General features: G+C 42.2%; 2 protein-coding genes across 2 annotated transcripts; both read right to left on the bottom strand.

Moving 5' to 3' along the window:
• Nucleotides 1-353: 353 nt before the first annotated feature.
• LOC128398882 (vomeronasal type-2 receptor 26-like) lies at nt 354-7,419 on the bottom strand. Its single transcript, XM_053360146.1, has 6 exons — nt 7,415-7,419; nt 5,107-5,398; nt 3,816-4,670; nt 2,107-2,334; nt 1,635-1,761; nt 354-1,255 (listed from the first exon to the last, which is right to left on the bottom strand). Exons 1-6 carry the CDS (start codon nt 7,417-7,419, stop codon nt 354-356), a joined length of 2,409 nt encoding a protein of 802 aa, XP_053216121.1.
• Nucleotides 7,420-9,552: 2,133 nt separating this feature from the next.
• LOC128398881 (vomeronasal type-2 receptor 26-like) lies at nt 9,553-18,726 on the bottom strand. Its single transcript, XM_053360145.1, has 5 exons — nt 18,509-18,726; nt 15,943-16,234; nt 12,384-12,611; nt 11,854-11,980; nt 9,553-10,454 (listed from the first exon to the last, which is right to left on the bottom strand). Exons 1-5 carry the CDS (start codon nt 18,724-18,726, stop codon nt 9,553-9,555), a joined length of 1,767 nt encoding a protein of 588 aa, XP_053216120.1.
• Between the last annotated feature and the right edge of the window lie 2,678 nt (nt 18,727-21,404).

Genomic DNA, 21,404 nt, shown 5'->3' with positions numbered 1-21,404 from the left:
ACAATAATTTAAAATCAAGGAGGACTGCAAATGAGCCAAAGGTGATGTACTGGAGTGGGCAGCATTTGACATGCTCCTCTTCCTACTTTTTTTTTTTTTTGACTTGGAGTAGATGGCTCTTTGGCATCTTCCACCATGACTTGCTTTCTGTTTGCACGGAATAAGAAGGACTGTAGACTTGATTCTGCTCTCCAAACACATTCCTCAACTGGGAGAGACTGAAGTCTTGTAGATAAAATTTCCGTTAAGCTGCTGAATAAAAGGGAACTACAAATATTGTGCTGTACACAAACATCCATAAAACACATCAGCATAAATCAACATTCCATAACAAAGAACTCACAATAATAACTTCACTCTTTTCTTCTGATAAGCTGTTCCCTGTTGTTCAGCTGAGGCTGCAACAAAAGAATATAACACTTTGGGGGGAAAATACAACCAAACAACCCAGCACTAGAAGCTAAGACAGAGAAGATCTCCACGGCTACCATATATTTCCCTTTAGTGCTCAAGTAACTAGGAACAAAAGATAACCAAACGCTACAAAAGACCAACATGCTGAAAGTGATGAACTTGGCTTCATTGAAACTGTCTGGCAACTTCCTGGCAAGGAAAGCCACAGTCAAACTTACAATTGCCAGGAAGCCCATGTAGATGAGGACACAGTAAAACATAGTCACAGACCCCTCATTACATTCTAGTATAATTTTATCAGTCAGTGAGTGCATGTCAACGTCTAGGAATGGGGGAGAGGTTGCCTGCCACACAATACAAATGCCTGTTTGAATAAGGGAACAGGAAAGAACAATGGAGTAGGCCAGTCTTTTCCCCACCCACTTCCTCATCCTGGAACCTGGTTTGGTGGCCATGAAAGCCAAAACCACTGTGATAGTCTTTGCTAGCACACAAGAAACAGCTACTGAGAAGATAATGCCGAAAGCAGTTTGTCGGAGGAGACATGTTGCATTCTCTGGTTGGCCAATGAATAATAAAGCACAAAGAAAGCAGAGCTGTAGGGAGATGAGGAGAGTGTAGGTGAGGTTTCGGTTGTTGGCTTTGACGATGGGAGTCTTGTGGTTCTTCAGAAATATTCCCAGCACCAGTGCTGTGATTAATGCAAAGGAAAGAGAAAGGAAGGCTAAACTAATGCCTAAAGACTCTTCATAAGACAAGAAGCTTATATCCTTGGGAATGCATGTATCTTGCCTCTTGCTAGGATAGTTTTCATCTGAGCATTTATTACAGTCATTCATATCTGGAGAAAGAAAGATGTTTATTGCCATTAATTTCAACAGCATGCCATAATTGCTCTCATTTCACGTATCCATTAAAATCCAGTGAAACCGTCAGTGTTGATACTATAAAGTTGTTCGATGGATATAAAGTATCATCAGAGTGGAAATAGGAATGCTGCATTGAAAATGATGTGGTCATCCATTTGGGGCTTAATGTGGCATAAATGTTTTGATAACATCTCAATAACATTCTAAACATTCCTCTGGAAAACAGAACACAGCAGCCTTTGTGTTTGATCCAGAATAACTTAAGCAAACTTACACCGCTTGCATTTATTTCATTTGGAGGTGAGGGCAAGTAATGGCAAGTGAATCCTGCCGTCTGTGTCTATTGCTTACCCTCCCTGTTTGAAATCTTCCCACCTGGGCATGGGATGCAATCGTAGCAACAAAAAGGCTCCCCTTCCTTCACTTTCTTGCTAGATCCAGGTTGGCAACTCACAGTACATACGGAATGAGGCTGAACCTGAACCATAATGAAAGAGCATAATGATGATAAAAAGAATAATTATTAGGAAATCTTTCTGGTTCTGGGTATCTTTGTGTGGGGAGAGGGAGAAACTATTTGGTATGATATAGAAGATATTTTTCTGAACTAGAGAAAGCATTGCTGTTCACTGAAAGCCAGTATAAACACCCTTTATTTTTCACCGATATGGAGGTGTTTGGGCAGATCACTGTATAACCAAGTGCACACACTTCAGTGGGTGTATATGATTTTCAAAGGAAAGCAGTTTTAGAAATCTGGACCGATCCCCAGTGCTCATTCAATACTGGAACTCATTTGAAACAGGAGATACTTGGAGCTTACTTGGTTAAACCAGCTGTGCCATGTTATGGCATCTTCATCAAGGGTAAATGCACGATCTGGAGAAGCCTTTGGGTCCATTCTTCCAATTCTCACTCTATGAAAGGATTGGTTGGAGGAAATAATCCAGTTGATAATATCCAAGCCACTTAGTACCTCTCCATACTGGTTGAAGGAGACCTCATTTCCTGCAGTGTTGTTAAATGTGATACTTCTCAAAAAGCGGTGGAGCTAGATTGAAAAACAAAACAAAACAAAACAAAACAAAGGAAGGAATTTAGTGAAGACTGACTTTTGATCTTTCAAACAAAGATCTATTGTCGAGATGGTGAAACTTGTTCCTATAAAGGCATGTTCCTATAAAGACACAGGAAAACCTTTCTCATTTAATGTTGAATGGAGCCCAGAGTCAATGAAAGATAGTGACGGAGCCTGATATGGTGTATTTTCCAATAAATTTTCTCTGACACACATCCTGCTTTCTTGTTGTTTTTGTCAGTGTCCTACCTCTCAGGAGCAATGTGGGATCACTTGATCTGATGAAGCATTTGTGGAATAGGGGATGCTAGGAGAGTGATACAGATGCCTCTGGCTGCCATCACTGCTTCCTGGCTGGAATTGGAGCCGCATCTGAATTGATTGTGTGGGATCTCACAGCCCCACCCCCCACCATGGACATTTTCTGCTGGAATAAGCTCATTGACCTATTCCCCTTTCATCTGTGTAGTACCACCATTGTTTAGCTAAAATTTGCAAGCAATTCAATATTTCATACTAACTGAAAAGTATAGCTACAAAGCCATTTCCGACCTGGGAGGAGAGGGGGTTGTGGGCTAATCCCTCCCACACGCGCGCGGGGGCCGGCCTTTGCCCCCGCGTGAACAGGGAATCCCCGGGCGTGTCTCCGACCCGGCCCGCCAATCAGCGGGTCGGGGAAGTGGGGCATAGCCTATTTAAGCCCAGGCACGCCCGGGGACCGCCCTCTTTTCCCCTTGCCAGCTGTGAGGTTTTCCCATCCCGCCCACCCTGAGGTTAGGCTCCCTGAGGCTAGGCTAGCAATGACCTTGCTATGGACTTCGGTTGGTCGCCGCAAGGGGCCTGGTAGGAATTTTTCCAACTTGGCGCATGTCGAGCCTTTTGGTTTTTTCGCCTAGTAGCAAATGTCACAACTTCCGCGGTATTGGCGGTTAGGCATTGGCAGGGGTTAATTGTTATGCAATTGAATGGGGGGGGGAAGGAAGCGCCATCACCTTCCCCCCAATGAAAGGGGTAGTCCGGTAGAGGACTCCGGGGGGCGTGGCCTTGTCCGAAACCTAGGGAGGTAAGGGCCTCCGGCACGCCCCCGAGCGGTGACACCCGTGGGATCCTAGTTGGCGTACTTCAACAGGACTCCCACGGCTTGTGGACAACCCTTCCTGGTTCCCATGCCGGGTAGTCGATAGGAGCCAATGCCTAAAGCCAATACCTTTCAATTCTGTAATCAATAAAGTTGTGGCCTTTTATGCCCATTAACCTTAAATAATGTGTCCAGTGTCTTCATTTCACATGGGGGAGGGGACTTGCCACGCAACACTGGTTTCCTCTTTCTGACACCCATGCAGAAAGTTGTAAATCCAGGCAGCAAAGAGCAGAGCAGTGAGGAACCCCAGTTTTTGGGAGGAAAAAACATTATTCCAAGGTGCTATGCAAGGTGAGAAACTTCTGCCCATTACCTTCCAAAACTGTTGGTTCCAATCCTTCTGTCTCTTTTTGTGAACCATTCCTCTGAAGTTAGATGAGATCAACACATGCAAAGCATGGGCCACGGCATAAACAGCATTGTAGATGCTATAGCTGGGGCCTGTCATACTCATTTCAAAAAAATCCCCAGGAAGACTCTCCAGCTTTTCTTCTCCAGTGCAAATATTCCACTGCACCTTGCCAGCCATGGAATCTGGGAATTGACAGCCAAAGGCCTGTTGCCAGAAGTCCCTGAGAAAACTATCTCCATCTGTAATGGATGGATTTCTGCTCTTAACATATTGATGAAAACCTTCTAGTTCTTGCAAATGAATTGCAAAAGATATAGTGCCTTGGAACACATCTAAATCCCAATTCCTTTGAAAGCTATATGAAGTGAATAACACCTGGGCTGTTGTGATCCACACTTTACCTTTTATATTCATTGTCACAGGCACTATGTTTTTTAGATAGGGAAGCCATCTTAAAAATATCATTGCATAAGATTCTCCATAGACCAGCACTACGTTAGCTTTGCTGCTCATTATTTCATCATGCAATTTTGCCCCTACTTGAATCATGTCATCAGTTGCAGTGGCAAAACTAATTGTTGGAATTTTTTCTTGAAAGGCAAAGCAAATACCACTCTCTGCAAACATTGGGAGCACAGTGTGCACAAATCTTTCTCCATTGTCATTATCCATCACAAGGACCCCAATCCATGTCCATCTGAAATGCAGAAGCAAAGAGAGGATCCCTGCAAATTGGTGGCGTTCCTGGGGGGCCATCTGGTAGAAGGAAAATCCTGGGGTTTGATCATTCATCACTGGAGCAGGGCCATATGTGAGCTAAGGAGAGATTGGAGAAATAAATGTTAGGTTGGAAATTCTTATTTTAACATATCAAAAGTGGCATCATATCCTGTGAATAATTATCCCTTAAAAGGGACTATAGGTAACCAGCTGGTATTCACCACAAACCAATTAATAAAGGGACATCAGAAGATGTGTTACACTGAATCAGACAAGTAGTCTGGTTTGTGTCATTATGAATCTCAGTTATACTTTGTGACTATCATGTGACAATCATTTCATTCCCCATCCTTATTTATGAGGGTTTTCTTAGTCTTGGAACAATGAGAAGAGGAAGGAAGGAAGGGCCACCCATCCATTTCTAGTGTACCCCCTTCTGGTTCCAACCCACACAAAACCAAATCTGGAAAGAAAGGAAGTATGAAAATGGTATTGGATTCAAATATTCCACACACAGACAGAAGTGCCCTACCTGTGGAATCTTATAGAGATGCAAGATAGTTGACATATGAAGGGAAGTTTCAGTGTCAAGTCCCCCAATGACAGCTGTCAGATTATTCTGGATATCACATATATAGTTGGGGACAAATTTCTCCAGTGTGGATAAAAGTAGCATTGTGGCATGACAGGTCTTCCTTGCATTGACATAGCTGTCATAGATGTGGAAGCCCAAGGTGACGTTTGGTAAGATGTGATGGTTTTCATTGATCTCCTTTACTGCAAATGCTAAGGCCAGGATGTGCTGGTAACCCTTAGGCACCACGCTAGAACAAGAGTTGCAATCTTTGTCAAAATGATATTTTGTACTGCTAAGTACTTTGCATTTAAACTCAGAAGTTAATTATTTTAGTGTGAGGTGGCCCTAATAAGGACCATAAGATGAAAGAATCAGATTTCAGCTTCAGAAGAGAAGTTTTCCTATTCATTCTACCAGGTTGCAGAAAGTTTATAAGAATGCATGCCTCTCAATAAAGTGTTATACATTTCCATGTGGAACAATGAGATTTTTTCCCCTTTTGGTATTCTATTAACTTCCTAAACCTAATACCACCATCCTCTCTATTTTCAATAAGAGATGGATTTGAAGGGAATTATTCCCAAATATGTATGTATAGAGTTGCTGCTCAAGCAAGTGTTCTAGGACTGTTCATTTCAGTGACAAAATAAGTAGAAGTAAATAATAATAGCTAAGTTCTTACACAAGCTCTTCAGGCAACTCCTGTGGGACTTGTTCAGTGAAGGTTGCTGGATTGGAGAGGAAGCCACCATGAGAAGCAATGCCACCAATGATAAAATCTCCTGACTGATGGTACTTATGAAGTGGCTTATGTATATACTGAATCCTGCAGTTTGCTATGTGGACCTGACATATCTTTTGAGTAAATAGTGCTAGTTGCAAGACAACAAAAACTGCTGTCTTCCATACAAGGGCACATCTAACTTTTATCCACATATTCATGTAATCCCTTCTACAGCACTGTCAATACATTAAAACTGGCTAACCTGAAAAGTAGTTTAATTTCACGAGAGGCTATATTTATAACATTTCCCACAAACTTTGCTTTGAGTTTTTACATTGGCCACTGAAATTGCACCATGGATTTGAGAAGCAGCAGAATTAATTACAGTCCTTTTGACTATAGGAAGGTGATTATTAAGTTAAAATGCTGAGTTCCCTGTAGGATTGCTGGAGAATAGTCAGAACTGTCATCTTAAATTCCCCTTGGTTATATAATATAGGAGCCGTAGTGCAGAGAGGAATTTTGAAGTTGTAGCCAAAGGAGATTCCAAAGTGTAAAGTGGTATATGTAGCAAGTTGGTATAAGGGCATGGCAACCTGGGTTCACAGCTCTGGTCACTGAGATCCAGCACCGAGGGCCTTCTGGTGGTTCCCTCATTGCGAGAAGTGAGGTTACAGGGAATCAGACAGAGACCCTTCTCGGTAGTGGCGCCCACCCTGTGGAACACCCTCCCATCAGATGTCAAGGAAATAAGCAGCTATCCTATGTTTAAAAGATATCTGAAGGCAGCCCTGTTTAGGGAAGTTTTTAATATTTATTGCTGTATTGCTTTTAACACTTGATTGGGAGCCGCCAATCTCAGCTAGATGGGCGGGGTATAAATAATAAATTATTATTATTATTATTATTATTATTATTATTATTATTAGGCATGACAGCAATTCTGTATATAGTAGTTATTTGAGAGAGAGCTTCATTGACTCCTTGGAATTCTTAACTCAGCTGTCAGGAACTGGAGTCAGAAGTAGGTCACTAATAAAACACCCAGTGAGAGTGAGGTTAGCTTCTTATTTAAATAAATAAAACCAACGCAGGCATAATGATCACAACAATTCATCCCAATAGGCCTTGCCCCAATGAGGCAGTTGTGAGGACTGAACATCCTTGCCTTTCCACTACTCTCTAAGGCTCCTCTCCTAGGCCATTCCCCAGCAACCGGAGGCTCTTTCCTCTTGTCTCTCTTTCCTCCCCCCTCTTCATTCCTTCTGTGTTTTAGAAGACCGGGGAGGAAGGGAGCTGGTCACAGCAGGAGGGTGAGACTCCCTGGCTTCCTCAGCTGTCTGCCCCCACTCCAGTCTCTGCTTCTGCCTTTGATTCTGGACTGCCTTTTGCCACAACCTCTTCCTGCTCACTAAACACTGTTACCCCTTCAGCTTGTGACACCTCCTCCTCTCAGCCTGCTCCCTCTTCTCCATCTAGCCTGCATTTAAGCCTTAGGCTGTCTTTCTTGGAGATACTCAAGAGATGCTGTTGACCTACTCCATCTAGTGAACACTCTTTGCTCCTGACTCCAGTGCTTCTCCATTCATACTTCTGGCTACTAGGACAGTTTTGCTGATTGCTAAACCCCACTGGTGCAACCTTTCCCAGCCTCCTTCTTTTGATCTTCACCAGCATAGTGCAACTATGACACAGGTGGAAAGTAGCTTAATACTGAAGCATCAGCTATCTACTTTCCCAACAGCTTTCATTGGTCTTTGCCAAACTATATAACCTATATCAGCTGAGAAACTGGCGTCTTTTGTATAAAATGTTTCTGCTGATGGCTGCTGCAGGCCTTGCTGACCCTGATCCTTTTGTAAAATTGATTTATATTGTTTGATGTGTGACAAATATAGCTTTGCTCATGGTAAAACTTTAAGTGTATTTATTTATGTATCAAACCCTTGGTTCAATGGTTAAAGCAGTCCCTTAGATCATTCCAGAAACAGCTACCAATACAGAGCTCCTCCTCTGTATTCAGCTTACTGAATATTTAGGATTCAGCATGGAATCTTAGTCTATTAGTTTTGATCAATGTTTCTCCTTACTGAAGCAAATATAATTCACAATTACAGAAGAGGGGGAAATGTTAGTCAATCACATGTAAAAATATAGAGTAACTGGCCAATAATGCAATATAATCAAATCTCTTGAACTGCAGAGTAAGGCACAAGGCTTGATTATTATTAATGCTAGAGCAATAATAGTATCTCCTAGAAGATGTGATACAGTATACAAAAAAGTAGCAACTCTCTTTTGAAGAGGAAAAAAATATGGTACCTATTTAAGATTGATTATATCTTCCCAGTTAACAGAGAGGTATATCTATTTCTGTTCAAAGCAAAACTACCATTTTACATCATATCTGTATCTGTTTTGTAGCCCTTAAAGTTTATTATTTTTGAGGAGAAGGGGAAAAGTAAAAGAGATTGGCTTTCTTCTCTGGAGTCTTGCATTTTTTTAAAAAATGTATTCATTTAAACAAAAATATTTATTTCAGTGACACAAGAAGAAGAAAGAAAGAAAAACAACACAACTGAATGTAAAGGAAATTTAAACATACAAAGAAAGTGCAAATCTAGCTTGAGTCACGAAAATTTGTTGAAAATAATTACTGGAGTTGAGGGTAGTAAAAATGCTTTATTTATAAATATCAGGAAATGGTCCTCGAGGTCTTATGATATTCTCACTTAAAAGTAACTAAGCATTCCAAATTGCAGCCTATTTCAAAGGAAGCATTTGAACATCGTTATAATGATAAACATATTTCTAATTGCCCACATTCCCCCCCCCAAACGTTTTTGTTTGTTTGTCCTGTATTATACCTTCATTGCTGAGTTATTTATTCCGCAGAAGCTTTGGACCAGATTTGATGATACGATACATCATTATTTAGTTCCTCTCATCATTTCCATATTCTCATGATAACCATACTGGCTGCTATCAATAACAACATAATCAATTATTTATCCAAACTATATTTGGCCCACCTCTTACCCCTAGTAATGCTAATGAAGGAACTGGTATCAGTGCTGGTTTGGTAATTAAATTAATTTCTAGGAAAACAAACTCCCCAAAGTGGAAATATGTGACATTATGGGGTGTTTTTTTAAATAAAAAAAACAACACCTGCATTTAGGGGACAGATTGGAGTTAATGGATGGTAAAATTACCAGGGTATAATATCACGTAAGGAGTATCTTAAAAATAGGGGAGAAATAGATGAATCTTTGCTGAATTAATTTCGTAGGCATCTTGTTCCATATTATTTTCTATTTAATGAGGTAAATATTAGAACACAAATTTATAGGAAATCTTGTGTAATTGATGTGTTGATCATATATAAAAAACTGGGTTTTATTTTTGTAGATAAAAGAAGAAAGTGTGGATTGGGTAGGAATTAGTTGCATTCATCTAGATTTGAAAGTTGCAACTGTAGTTTTTAAGCAAGGGACTTTTCTGTGCTTTTTTGGATTCCAAGTGATTTTTTTTCCAGCCAAGGAGAATTAGACAACAGTGAAATATGTATAAGCCTTTATATATATATGTATGCACAAATATTTGATGTATACACAGAGAGAAAAATGCACAAACACCCTTTTGTTTAGAAAAGGACAGTCTTTCCCCCCCCTTCTTTAGTTTTTCTTCCTCATAAGCTGCTCCCTATTTTTCAGGTGAGGCCTGAAAACAATAATATAACATTTAGGGGAAAAGATGCAACCCAGCAGTCCAGTACCAGAGGCTAAGATAGCGAAGATCTCCACAGCAACCATGTATTTTCCCTTGGTGCTCAGGTAGGATGGAATAAAGGATAGCCAAACACTGCAAAAGACCAACATGCTGAAACTGATGAACTTGGCTTCATTGAAGCTGTCAGGTAATTTCCTGGCCAGGAAAGCAACAATGAAACTAATAATTGCCAGGAAGCCCATATAGCTCAGAACAACATAAAACATCGTCACAGACCCCTCATTGCACTCTAGTATAATTTCTTTAGCCACTGAGTAACTGTCAACATCTGGAAATGGGGGAAAGGTTGCTAGCCACACAATACAGATCACTGCCTGGACAAAGGAGCAGCAAAGGACAATGGTGTTGGCCAATCCCTTCCCCACCCATCTCCTCATCCTGGATCCAGGTTTGGTGGCAATGAAGGCCAGGACCACAGTGATGGTTTTTGCCAATACACAAGAAACAGCCACTGAGAAGATGATGCCAAAAGTGGTTTGTCGGAGGAGACATGTCAGCTTCTCTGGTTGGCCCAGGAAGAGCAGTGCACAAAGGAAGCAGAGCAGGAGAGAAATGAGGAGAGTGTAGGTGAGGTTCCTGTTGTTTGCAATGACTATGGGAGTGTCATGGTGCTTCACAAATGTACCCAGCACCAGAGTTGTGATCAGAGAAAATGAAAGTGAAAAGCAGACTAAACTGATGCCCAAAGGTTCTTCATAAGACAAGAAGCTTATATCCTTGGGAACACATGCATCTCGGTTCTTGCTTGCATAGTGTTTGTCTGAGCATTTATCACAGTTACTCATATCTGGGGGGGGAAAAAGGTACATTCCATCCATCACATCAACATTGAGGGATGCTCAAAAGCTGTAACATGACTTGGTAATTCAAAAGATATTTTGGTTACATTAATATTCCCAAAGTAAAATCATTTTTAGAAATACATAAATTCAATAAAAATGACTTTCAAGTACTTGCAGTTATATTATATATTAATATTATTTACAGAACTTATTTAATTTTATTATTATTATTTAGCATTACAGTGGCACCTTGGGTTAAGTAATTAATTTGTTCCGGAGGTCTGTTCTTAACCTGAAACTGTTCTTAACCTGAAGCACATTTTAGCTAATGGAGCCTCCTGCTGCTGCCTCGCCTCTGGAGCATGATTTCTGTTCTCATTGTGAAGCAAAGTTCTTAACTCGAGGTACTATTTCTGGGTTAGCGGAGACTGTAACCTGAAGCGTATGTAACCTGAAGCGTATGTAACCGAAGGTACCACTGTACTTGACATATTCAGAAGATAAAATTAAAATTCTTTGATTTTCCGAAAGCAGTATATATGCTTCTTAATCAAATGTAGACTTAGCAAGCTAATTACTGTTCAGTCACCAAGATAATATAGTGGAACCCTGGTTTTCGAATGTAATCTGCTCCAGGAGACCGTTCGACTTCTGAAAGGGGCTTCAGGAGTGATCATGCAGGGGCTTCAGGAGGCGAGCCAGTCATTAGCATGCAGCCCGGAGGGGGAGGAGAAAGGGGGAATGGCAGCAGGAGGGACCGCCTCAGCCCGCCCAAGCTAAAATCCTGGACATATGCTCAAAGAGTTTAACAAATCCTCCAGGATGCCCATGTTCCGTGTACAAGATGACCCCCATTTTTTTACTATTTTTGAAAAGCAAAAACCCTCATCTTATACACGGAAAAATATGGTACATTTGCTTGATGCAACCTTTTCTAACATTTGCACAAACTAAGCAGAATGAGTACACAATAAACAGCTGCTTCTGTTTTTTCTCAAACAAATGTCATGTAAACATTGAGCACACAAATCAGAATTAAGGCTTAATAAAGAGATTGCTTGGAAGTAACCTCAGTGGGTAACATTTGGTCCCCTTGAAAGCAAGTGGACCAGTTACTCATAAGAAAATGTGTGTGCAATGGCGGGGATGGCTGGTGCGGACGCATTTGAACGGCAAGCCATGCCCTCACCGAGCTTCCCTATTGGGTGCCCAACCGGGGAGGGGCGTGACACACCAGCCCTGGAGTTGAAGCAGGGGGTGGAGCACCCCCTGCATGACGGGGGAATCGTCTCCCGCTCACAACCTCTCCCCTCTGGGAGGAGGAGAGGCTTTGTCCCATTCTTTTTAAGGGAAACTCAATGGAAGTACTGTATCTGGATCCAAATTTCTGTGTATTTCTCTTACCTTCCTGGTTTGAAATCTTTCCCTCTGGGCATGGGATGCAATCATAGCAGCAAAACGGTTCTCCTTCCTTCACTTTCTTCCTTGATCCTGCGTGACAACTCTCAGTACAGACAGAAAGAGGCCGAACCTAATCAGTAAATGAAGGAGAAACATGATATTCATGAGAATAATGCATTTGGAATCAGGTTCTGGAGACCTTCCTTATGTTGATAAATTGTCACAGCATTTCAGTAAGCTGCAGATCAGCTCTGCAGAGAGTAATTCATCATCGTCTGTATTAAAACAATGAATACAAAGGAGATATTATACATATTTTACCAGATTGCACGATATTACATCCCTTTGGGATGGAAAGTGTGCACAATTTTATCCTGGACAAATACATGAATTTACATCCACTAAAAAAGAAAGAAAGAGTATTTTGTAAGTTTTCTGATTCTCCAGTGAACATTATCTTAGACATCAAAGCACAGAACTATTGCTCATTGAAAAATGAATCTCTTTTGAATTAGCTAAGAATGTGACTCCACCTGATTAAACCATCCATGCCATGTTATGGCATCTTCATGAAGGGTGAAGGCTTGGTCTGGAGGAGCCTCAGGATCCATCCTCCCAATTTTTACCCTATGAAAGGACTGGTTGGAGGAAATAACCCAGTTGATCACATCCAAGGTAGATATTACCTCCCCGTTCTGATTGAAGGACACTGTGTCTCCAGCACTATTGTTAAATGAGACACCTCTCAGAAAATGATGAAGCTAGAATGAAAAGAGAGAAGGCAAGCATTTAGAAGAGGGTGGATCTGAATGTTTCAAAGAGAGATCTAGTGCAAAGAGTGTAGCCTCGCTGCCTGCAACATACATGTAGCTTTTTTGCGGTTGCGCTTCGAGGCCCCCAAGCCCTTCCCCTGAAAATAACTTCACACTGACTCGTAATTTTAGATTAAGTTATTGGGCAAAATTTAGGCCGCAATTCTATTGATTACAGCAAGTTGAGCGGTGTTGGCTTAGGCATTGGCAACAGACTATAACTGACTCCTGCCTCTCTGGCTGGAAGTCTGAAAGGGTAAACACCAAACAAGGGAGCAACATCGATGAAGACCAACCAAAGCTCACCCTGGGGTTCCTGTGGTCCTCTCATGGCCCTAGCCCCTCAAGCGGACGTTGGACGGGATCCAGGACCCCCAGATTCCTGTACCGGAATACCCTTATTCATGGAGGGGCAGGTGATGGCCGCAACTCCCCTCCCACACACTTCAATAAACCAATGCCTAACCGCCAAACCTTACAAAGTTGTGAGGATTGCTAAGGGGGTAGGCAAAAATGATACATGCAATCTGCCAAATGAAAAAAATTCCTACCCAGCCCCTATTCCAAAGCAGGCGACCCAATCCAAAGCAAGGCCAAAGTAGCAGCACCTTAAATTAGGGAGGGCGGGTGTTTGGCAGCGTGATGTAAGTTCCCCCAGTTACACTGCGCTACTACTTTTATAGGCCCCAAGAATCATGCCAACCACCTCAATTGGCCCAAACAGCCTGGCACAACCCTGGGGCCCAATGGTTAAGGCTTGGGCCACGCCCGGCAACAACTCTCCCTTAGGGGCCCGTGCAACCAGGACCCTCATTAAGGAGGATCCCATTTCACATATGGCCTGCAGTGTTCCCTATACTCCACTCCCCATTAGCCCTGCTAAGGTGTAGGCTAAGGGGTGTGTGTGTGTTTGTGTGTACGTATGTATGGGGTCGGGGAGGGAATCCTATTTGTTCGACAAGTTTAGGTGGAGAGGGAAGTGTCAATTCCTCCCAGCATCATATTTTAGTGAAAGAGATCATAATTGAGAATTGGGGGTAATAGTGAAAGTGAGAAAAGAAATGGATGGGTGTGTCAATAGGTACATAAAGTAGAAAATAAATGTCTTTCTGTGCATCTGTGCATGAACAATGTATGTACGTAGAGTACAATGCGGAAAGTGTACTGTTCCATCAAGCAAACTTGGACAGTTATGAAGTACAAGACTGAAGGAAGATACAATCACCCTTTACGACCCAGATATTGCAAACAGGGATGCTACAAAAATCAGCTGAATTGCTCACATATACACTGTTCAGAAACAACAAGGAGTAGTGTGCTAAACTTGAAAGATTCCCAAATCAAGTTTCTGTGTTTTCCATACTGTAACACAATTATGTAAGTATATCTCTGGAAAGTATTATTAAAATTCAGTTTTCAGACAGTGAGGAAAGCAGGATGGTAGCTTGCATGATGGGTAATCTATCCTTTCTAGGTGCCAGGGAGAACAGGGAGGAGGACAAAATGGTTAGTAGTTAGAGAAATTGAACACCTAGGATATATTCCATGCAACGTATGGATTTTTTGCCCCTTACCTGCCAAAACTGCTGCTTCTGAAGCTTCTGTCTCCCTCTGCTCACCATTTGTGAGTGTTTGTGTATTGCTAAGGACATGGTATGTAGAGCATGGGCCATGGCAAAGACAGCATTGTAGATACTGTAACTTTGGCCTTGCACTGTCATTTCAAAGAGAGATGCAGGAAGGTTCTCTAAATTCTCCATTCCTGTGCAGATATCCCCCACCACTTCGTCCAGAATGCGATGGGGAAATACACAGACAAACACATTTTGCCAGAAATCCCAGATGAAATCATCACCATCTGCATTGAAGGGGTTTCTGCCCTCAACGTATTGATGAAATCCTGGTAGATCATTGGAGTGAATTCTGAAGGTTATGGCACCATTGAATATAGTTGCATCCCAATTGCGCTGAAAGGCCACGGAAATAAACTCCACTTGGGCTGTTGATATCCATACTTTACCTTTTACTTTTGTTTTTGTGCTCCCAAGAATTGATAGATATGGAAGCCATCTCAAAAATATAGTGGTTGAAGCTTCTCCATAGGCCACCACAACATTGGCTTTGCTACCCATCACTATATCATATATTTTAGCCCCCTGTTGCATCAGGGTGTATCCTTCAGTGAGAAAACTAAACTTGGGGATTGTTTCTAGAAAGGCAAAACAAATACCTCTGTTTGAAAAGAGTGGGAGCACCTTTTGTACAAATCTTTCTCCATTGTCATTGTCAACCACAGCGACCCCTATCCACGTCCACCTGAAATGCAGAAGCAAAGAAAGCATCCCTGAAAACTGGTGGCTTTCTGGGGGGGCCATCTGGTAGAAGGGAAGTCCTGGGACTTTAGTATTCATCACGGGAGTGGGACCATATATGAGCTAAAGAGATAATTGTTTGGAGAGAGAGAGAGAGAAACACACCCTCCATTAATATAGCAGTTTTATGCAAAGTCAAATGCACTTGGTATTTGCATTTGGGCACCCATATAAATAATGCATTCTTCAAAGCAGCAAACATTTTATCTCTCAACGGTACTACCTGAGTGACTAATGATGAAATTGAAGATCCAGGGGAGTTTATTCTGATCAATACTGAAGCGGGATAAAGACACTATCTCCATTCACACAAGGATTTCAATCTGCATCAGCCACCACCCGGTTTTTGTTTAAAACTATCATGGTATTTTCAATTGCCTGATGGGCAGTGCATCCAATGCCTCCTCTGATAAATCCAACTTAATTAGCTTTTGAACTTAATGGTGTTGCTTCAATGGAAACCAGGCTCTGCTTTATAAAGCGGGTCCCCAGCCTATGCATACAGATTGTCAGTTCATAGTTGGCATGAATGCGCCCCCCAAATTTTAAATGGTTCCCTATTAATTATTGAAGAATGCTTTCCATGAACAATATAGAAAGTAAAAAGAATCAATAACTAGGAGCATTAGAAACAGTAAGTGGAATTTCCATGTGAAAAAATATATTGCTCAGTCTTAGTTCTATGAAAACCATGTTCCAGTTATAGGTTCGTTTACTTTTTCATTTCATTTGCTTTCAGTCTGCATAAAACATGCAAAAGAAAGAAAGAAAAAGAACAATTGATCTGATTTTTCCCAATGCACCCATTCCCATTTCCAAACAACATAATACAAATTGGAAGAAACAAAAAATATGAAAGCACTATTAAATTTTCATACTCCTCTCAGAAGCAGGCATAGTTTTCCTACCTGTGGAATCTTATAAATATCCAAGATAGTTGCCACATGAAGGGAGATCTGGGAGTCGAGACCCCCAATGACAGCTGTCAGATTATTCTGTGTATCACATATATAGTTGGGGAGAAATTTCTCCAGTGTAGATAAAAGTAGCATTGTGGCATGATATGTCTTAATTGCATTGACATAGCTGTCATAGATGTGGAAGCCCAAGGTGAGATTTGGTAAGATGTGAGGGTTTTCATTGATCTCTTTGACTGCAAAGGCCAAGGCCAGGATATGCTGGTAAACCTTAGGCACTATGCTGGAACAACAATTGCATTTTTGATCAGAAAATATTCCACAGTTTCAGTGTTATTCAACAACAGCAGCAACAACAAAATTTCTTATACTCCGTCCATCTGAGCGGGCCTCCCCTGCCACTCTGGGCAGCTTCCAACAGGATATTAAAAACACAACAAAAGACCTAACATTAAAAACTTCCCTAAAGCAATTCATATCTCACTCTTCCCCCCAAATGAGAGGAGGGATATTTTATCATTCTTAGCAGAAATATATACTTTGATACAAAGAATTTTGAGGATTGATTTTCAATTGAAACTAGAACTTTTCCTGCTGGAACTTATGGATACATAGTTAGAAAAGGACTATTGAACTTTATTACAATAAATGATTATTGCTGCAAGACTTTTATATGTAAAAACACTGAAGGACCCATCATTACCAACAATGGAAGAATGCCTGCTACAACTAAAATGTTAAATCGGAGAGAAGTCATTGTTAATATTTGTTAAAGATTGGAAACTTGTCATGGACTTTTTGCATAAGAAAGAAAAAGAAATAATGATATTACTAAACTACATCAACTTCAGAACACATCATATGCTATACTTTCCCAGTGAGATTCCTTTTTAAAGAAACATTGTTAAAATGAACAGAAAAAATGAGCTATTTCATTCAAACAGTGAGACATTAAATTCAGTACAGTCATACCTCGGGTCATGCTTGAGGTTGCGTTTTTTTGGGTTACGCACCCTCCGAAATCTGGAAGTACCAGAACGGGTTACTTCCGGCTTTCGGCGGTCGTGCATGTGCAGAAGTGCTAAATTGTGCTTTGTGTATGCGCAGAAGTACCAAATCGCAACCCATGCATGAGCAGACGTGCCGCTACGGGTCGCGAACTCTGCCAGTTGCGAATGTGTATCCCGCACGGATCACGTTCGCAACCTGAGCATCCACTGTACATTCTTTTACTACAGTACAGCGTTTACCACCAATCATCTTGAAATAAACCTTTAATTGAGAGATGTAGGAGGAAGAGTTCCTTGAGGTTTTCTCCCTTGTATGTGGATATAAAACTTTGAGACTACAATCCCACAGACTGTTCCAAGGGAATAAGATGCCTGTCTCCAAAAAACCCACTTTACTGCATTTTCTTTGCCTTCTGCTTTTTGCTTAATGGCCATGATGCTTTGAATTTTATCACAGTTATCTCATTTAGACATTATGTCTTCTGAGGCAGTCTTTAGCTTAAGTTGGCTTCAGGAAAAAACTCAGCATATGCTGTACTTTCTCGGTCAGATTCTTTTTAAAAAATGTTTGTCAAAATGGACAGAATAAAGGAGCTATTTCATACCTTTAATCTAGTCATACTATTTAAACTATACATTTAATCCAGTACATTCTTACTACACTTATTGCACTACATCTTTTATCACCAGGCATGTTGAAATGACCTTTAACTGAAACAGAGATGTAGAAGGAAGATAAAAGAAGCAGGATAGCTGTGTGAAAGTAGGATGGTACCAATCATAAGTCACAAGAGTTCTACCTCATAGCTTAAGCAACATAAATATCAGGCAGCACAACATTCCGCTGAGTCCACAGAAGAAGATTATTACTGGCTTATGGGAGCAAATTCCCTGACTTGATTGAAGTAAGGGAGCTACATATTTTTGCTTGGAAGCCTCATTTGCAAGAAACAAAATTCAATATGGTACAGTGGTTAGGGCATTGGACTAGAACTAGGGTAAGAGCCAGTTTCAAACCCTCGCTCAGTCTTCAAACCATGTGATGACCCGTCTTTCATAGGCCCTATTAAAACCATACATTTATAGTGTTATGATAGCACTTTAAAGAGTCATGGCTTCCACAAAGAATCCTGGAAGCTGCTGTTTGTTAAGGTTAGCTAGAGAAATTTCATAGTCAATCCCTCTTTTCAAAGAACTCTGAAAATTGTAGCTGTTAGGGAAACTGTTCTCAGGAGTGTTTATGATAACTGCTGAAACACAAAATGAGAGTTGTCATAATGGAAAGAGAAAGGGGGACACAAGATGAGTAAAAAACAGAGAGGAACTTGGGATAAGAGAGCAAAAAGTGAGAGAAAGAAAAGAGAAAAGCATTTTAAAAACAACAACCCATCTTGCATTTCCTGTGGAGATTCCCTTGGTTACTTTAACTGCTACTGCAGCCTGTGTGAAGATTAACACAATCCTTGCTCATGTCTACTCAGAGATATCCCTTTTAACTCAATGGAATACAAAACGGAAATAAAAACAGACAAAATACAAATTCTTACGCAAACTCTTCTGACAATGCAGGTGGGGGTTCTTCAGTGAAACTTGCTGAACTGAAAATAAAGGCACCGAGAGAAGCTATGCCACCAATGATGAAATCTCCCGGCTGATGATACTTGTGAAGTGGGTGGTGTAGATACTGAACCTTGCATTTAACGGTGTGGGCCTCCTGTGCCATGTGAGGAAACAGAGCCAGCAGCAAGACCACTAAAACTACCATCTTCAATGGAATGGTAAATCTTCAATCTGAACACAGATTCCTCCGTTGTTTGCTGTAGTACAATCATGAGAGTCTCTGTGATGAGAACTTCTTGCCTTAATGACAGTTCACTCTGTTCACAGCCCTGAGCTTTTTCAGGGTCAATCGTGCAAAGAATCAGAGATCACAACAGATGGTTGTTCTTGGTCCCCAGCCCCTCTGTCTCTAAATGGTGGCGGACATATTCGTAATATTCTTTGTGCCTTGGCTATTAATTTTGTTCATGGCAATTCAAATTCCATAGTGGGCTGGATGAGCACTAAAATTAGTGCTTTTTAGAATTATTGAATTGGGAAATCACCTCTTCAGATGTGGGGATTTCCTCTGGGAATTGCTGAAAAAAACATGTTTGTCACATTGGAATGGAAATATATCTGTTTTGCACAGTTAGATGGCAAGAGACTATTGTGATTGTAATGACCTACAACATGAATCAAATTGGATGTTTTCCATGATCTTAGCCAAAAGGCTGTGAATACTACTACTACTACTACTACTACTACTACTACTACTAATTTATTATTTGTACCCCACCCATCTGGCTGGGTTTCCCCAGCAACTCTGGGCGGCTTCCATAGAAACCAAAAATACAGTGGTACCCCGCTAGACGAATGCCTCGCTAAGCGAAAAACGCGCAAGACGAAAGGGCTTTCCGACATTTTTTCTGCTTCGCAAGACGTTTTTTTCTATGGGGCTTACTCGCAAAACGAATTTTTTTCCGTGGTCTCCCTTTTTTTTGCCTTTTCTGAAAGGCGCTAAGCTCCTTATCTCTAAATTGCTGCTTATCCGCTAATCCGCTAAGCGCTAAAAGCCGCTTAAAGCCGCTAAGCCGCTTATCAGCTGTTTTACCACTTATCAGCTGATCGGCTGATAGCGGAGCTCCGCAAGATGGAAATCCCTGCAAGACGAAGGCTCCCGCAGAATGGATTATTTTCGTCTTGCGGGGCACCACTGTACACTAAAATATCACATATTAAAAACTGAACCCTGAACAGGGCTGCCTTAAGATGTCTTCTGAATGTCAGGTAGTTATTTATCGCTTTGACATCTGATGGGAGGGCATTCCACAGGGCGGGCGCCACTACCGAGAAGGCCCTCTGCCTGGTTCCCTGTAGCTTTGCTTCTCGCAGGGAGGGAACCGCCAGAAGCCCCTCAGCGCTGGACCTCAGCGTCCGGGCAGAACAATGGGGGTGGAGACGCTCCTTCAGGCATACTGGGCCGAGGCCGTTTAGGGCTTTAAAGGTCAACACCAGCACTTTGAATTGTGCTCAGAAACGTACTGGGAGCCAATGTAGGTCTTTCAAGACCAGTGTTATGTGGTCTCGGCGGCCACACCCAGTCACCAGTCTAGCTGCCGCATTCTGGATTAGTTGTAGTTTCCGAGTCACCTTCAAAGGTAGCCCCACATAGAGCGCATTGCAGTAGTCCAAGCGGGAGATAACTAGAGCATGCACCACTCTGGCGAGACAGTCCGCAGGCAGGTAGGGTCCCAGCCTGCGTACCAGGTGGAGTTGGTAGACAGCTGCCCTGGATACAGAATTGACCTGCACCTCCATGGACAGCTGTGAGTCCAAAATGACTCCCAGGCTGCGCACCTGGTCCTTCAGGGGCACAGTTACCCTATTCAGGACCAGGGAGTCCTCCACACCAGCCCGCCCCCTGTCCCCCCAAAACAGTACTTCTGTCTTGTCAGGATTCAACTTCAATCCATTAGCCGCCATCCATCCTCCAACCGCCTCCAGGCACTCACACAGGACCTTCACCGCCTTCACTGGTTCTGATTTGAAAGAGAGGTAGAGCTGGGTATCATCTGCATATTGATGGACACCCAGTCCAAACCCCCTGATGTTCTCTCCCAGCGGCTTCATATAGATGTTAAAAAGCATGGGGGAGACGACGGAACCCTGAGGCACCCCACACGTGAGGGCCCAGGGGTCTGAACACTCATCCCCCACCACCACTTTCTGAACACAGCCCAGGAGGAAGGAGCGAAACCACTGTATAACAGTGCCCCCAGCTCCCAGCCCCTCTAGACAGTCCAGAAGGATGTTATGGTCGATTGTATCAAAGGCCGCTGAGAGATCCAGCAGAACTAGGAAACAACTCTCACCTTTGTCCCTAGCTCGCCGGAGATCATCAACCAGCGCGACCAAGGCAGTTTCAGTCCCATGATGAGGCCTGAATTCCGATTGGAAGGGATCCAAATGGTCCGCATCCTCCAGGCGTGCCTGGAGTTGTTCAGCAACCACACGCTCAATCACCTTGCCCAAGAATGGAAGATTTGAGACTGGGCGATAGTTGGCCATACTGGCTGGGTCTAAAGATGGTTTTTTAAGAAGCGGTTTAATGACCGCCTCTTTCAGTGGATCTGGGAATGTTCCCTCACAGAGGGAAGCATTCACCACCCCGCAGAGCCCATCGCCCAGCCCTTCCCGGATTGCTTTTATTAGCCAGGATGGGCAAGGATCAAGGAGACAGGTGGTTGGTTTCACGCGTCCAAGCAGCCTGTCCACATCCTCGGGGGTAACGGATTGAAATTGATTCCATGCAACTTGACCAGACAGAGCTCTAGCACTCTCCTGCCCCAGCCCTGCTCCCACGGTGGTGTCTAGCTCCTTCCGAATATGAGTGATTTTATC

This window comes from Podarcis raffonei, chromosome 13 (genome assembly GCF_027172205.1).
Source record: "Podarcis raffonei isolate rPodRaf1 chromosome 13, rPodRaf1.pri, whole genome shotgun sequence".
Lineage (NCBI taxonomy): Eukaryota > Metazoa > Chordata > Lepidosauria > Squamata > Lacertidae > Podarcis > Podarcis raffonei.
This window is presented reverse-complemented; position numbering and strand designations above follow the sequence as displayed.

Excerpts from the sequence above, each read along its gene's own strand:
- LOC128398882 (XM_053360146.1), bottom strand. Across the intron at positions 4,671-5,106 it reads ATCTCTATAAGATTCCACAG|CTCACATATGGCCCTGCTCC; the intron begins GTAGGGCACTTC and ends ATCTCTCCTTAG. Across the intron at positions 1,256-1,634 it reads GAAGATTTCAAACAGGGAGG|ATATGAATGACTGTAATAAA; the intron begins GTAAGCAATAGA and ends TTCTTTCTCCAG.
- LOC128398881 (XM_053360145.1), bottom strand. The coding sequence starts at position 18,726 with ATGGTAGTTTTAGTGGTCTTGCTGCTGGCTCTGTTTCCTCACATGGCA. Across the intron at positions 12,612-15,942 it reads ATATTTATAAGATTCCACAG|CTTCATCATTTTCTGAGAGG; the intron begins GTAGGAAAACTA and ends TTTTCATTCTAG. Across the intron at positions 11,981-12,383 it reads GGCATGGATGGTTTAATCAG|GTTCGGCCTCTTTCTGTCTG; the intron begins GTGGAGTCACAT and ends TTTACTGATTAG.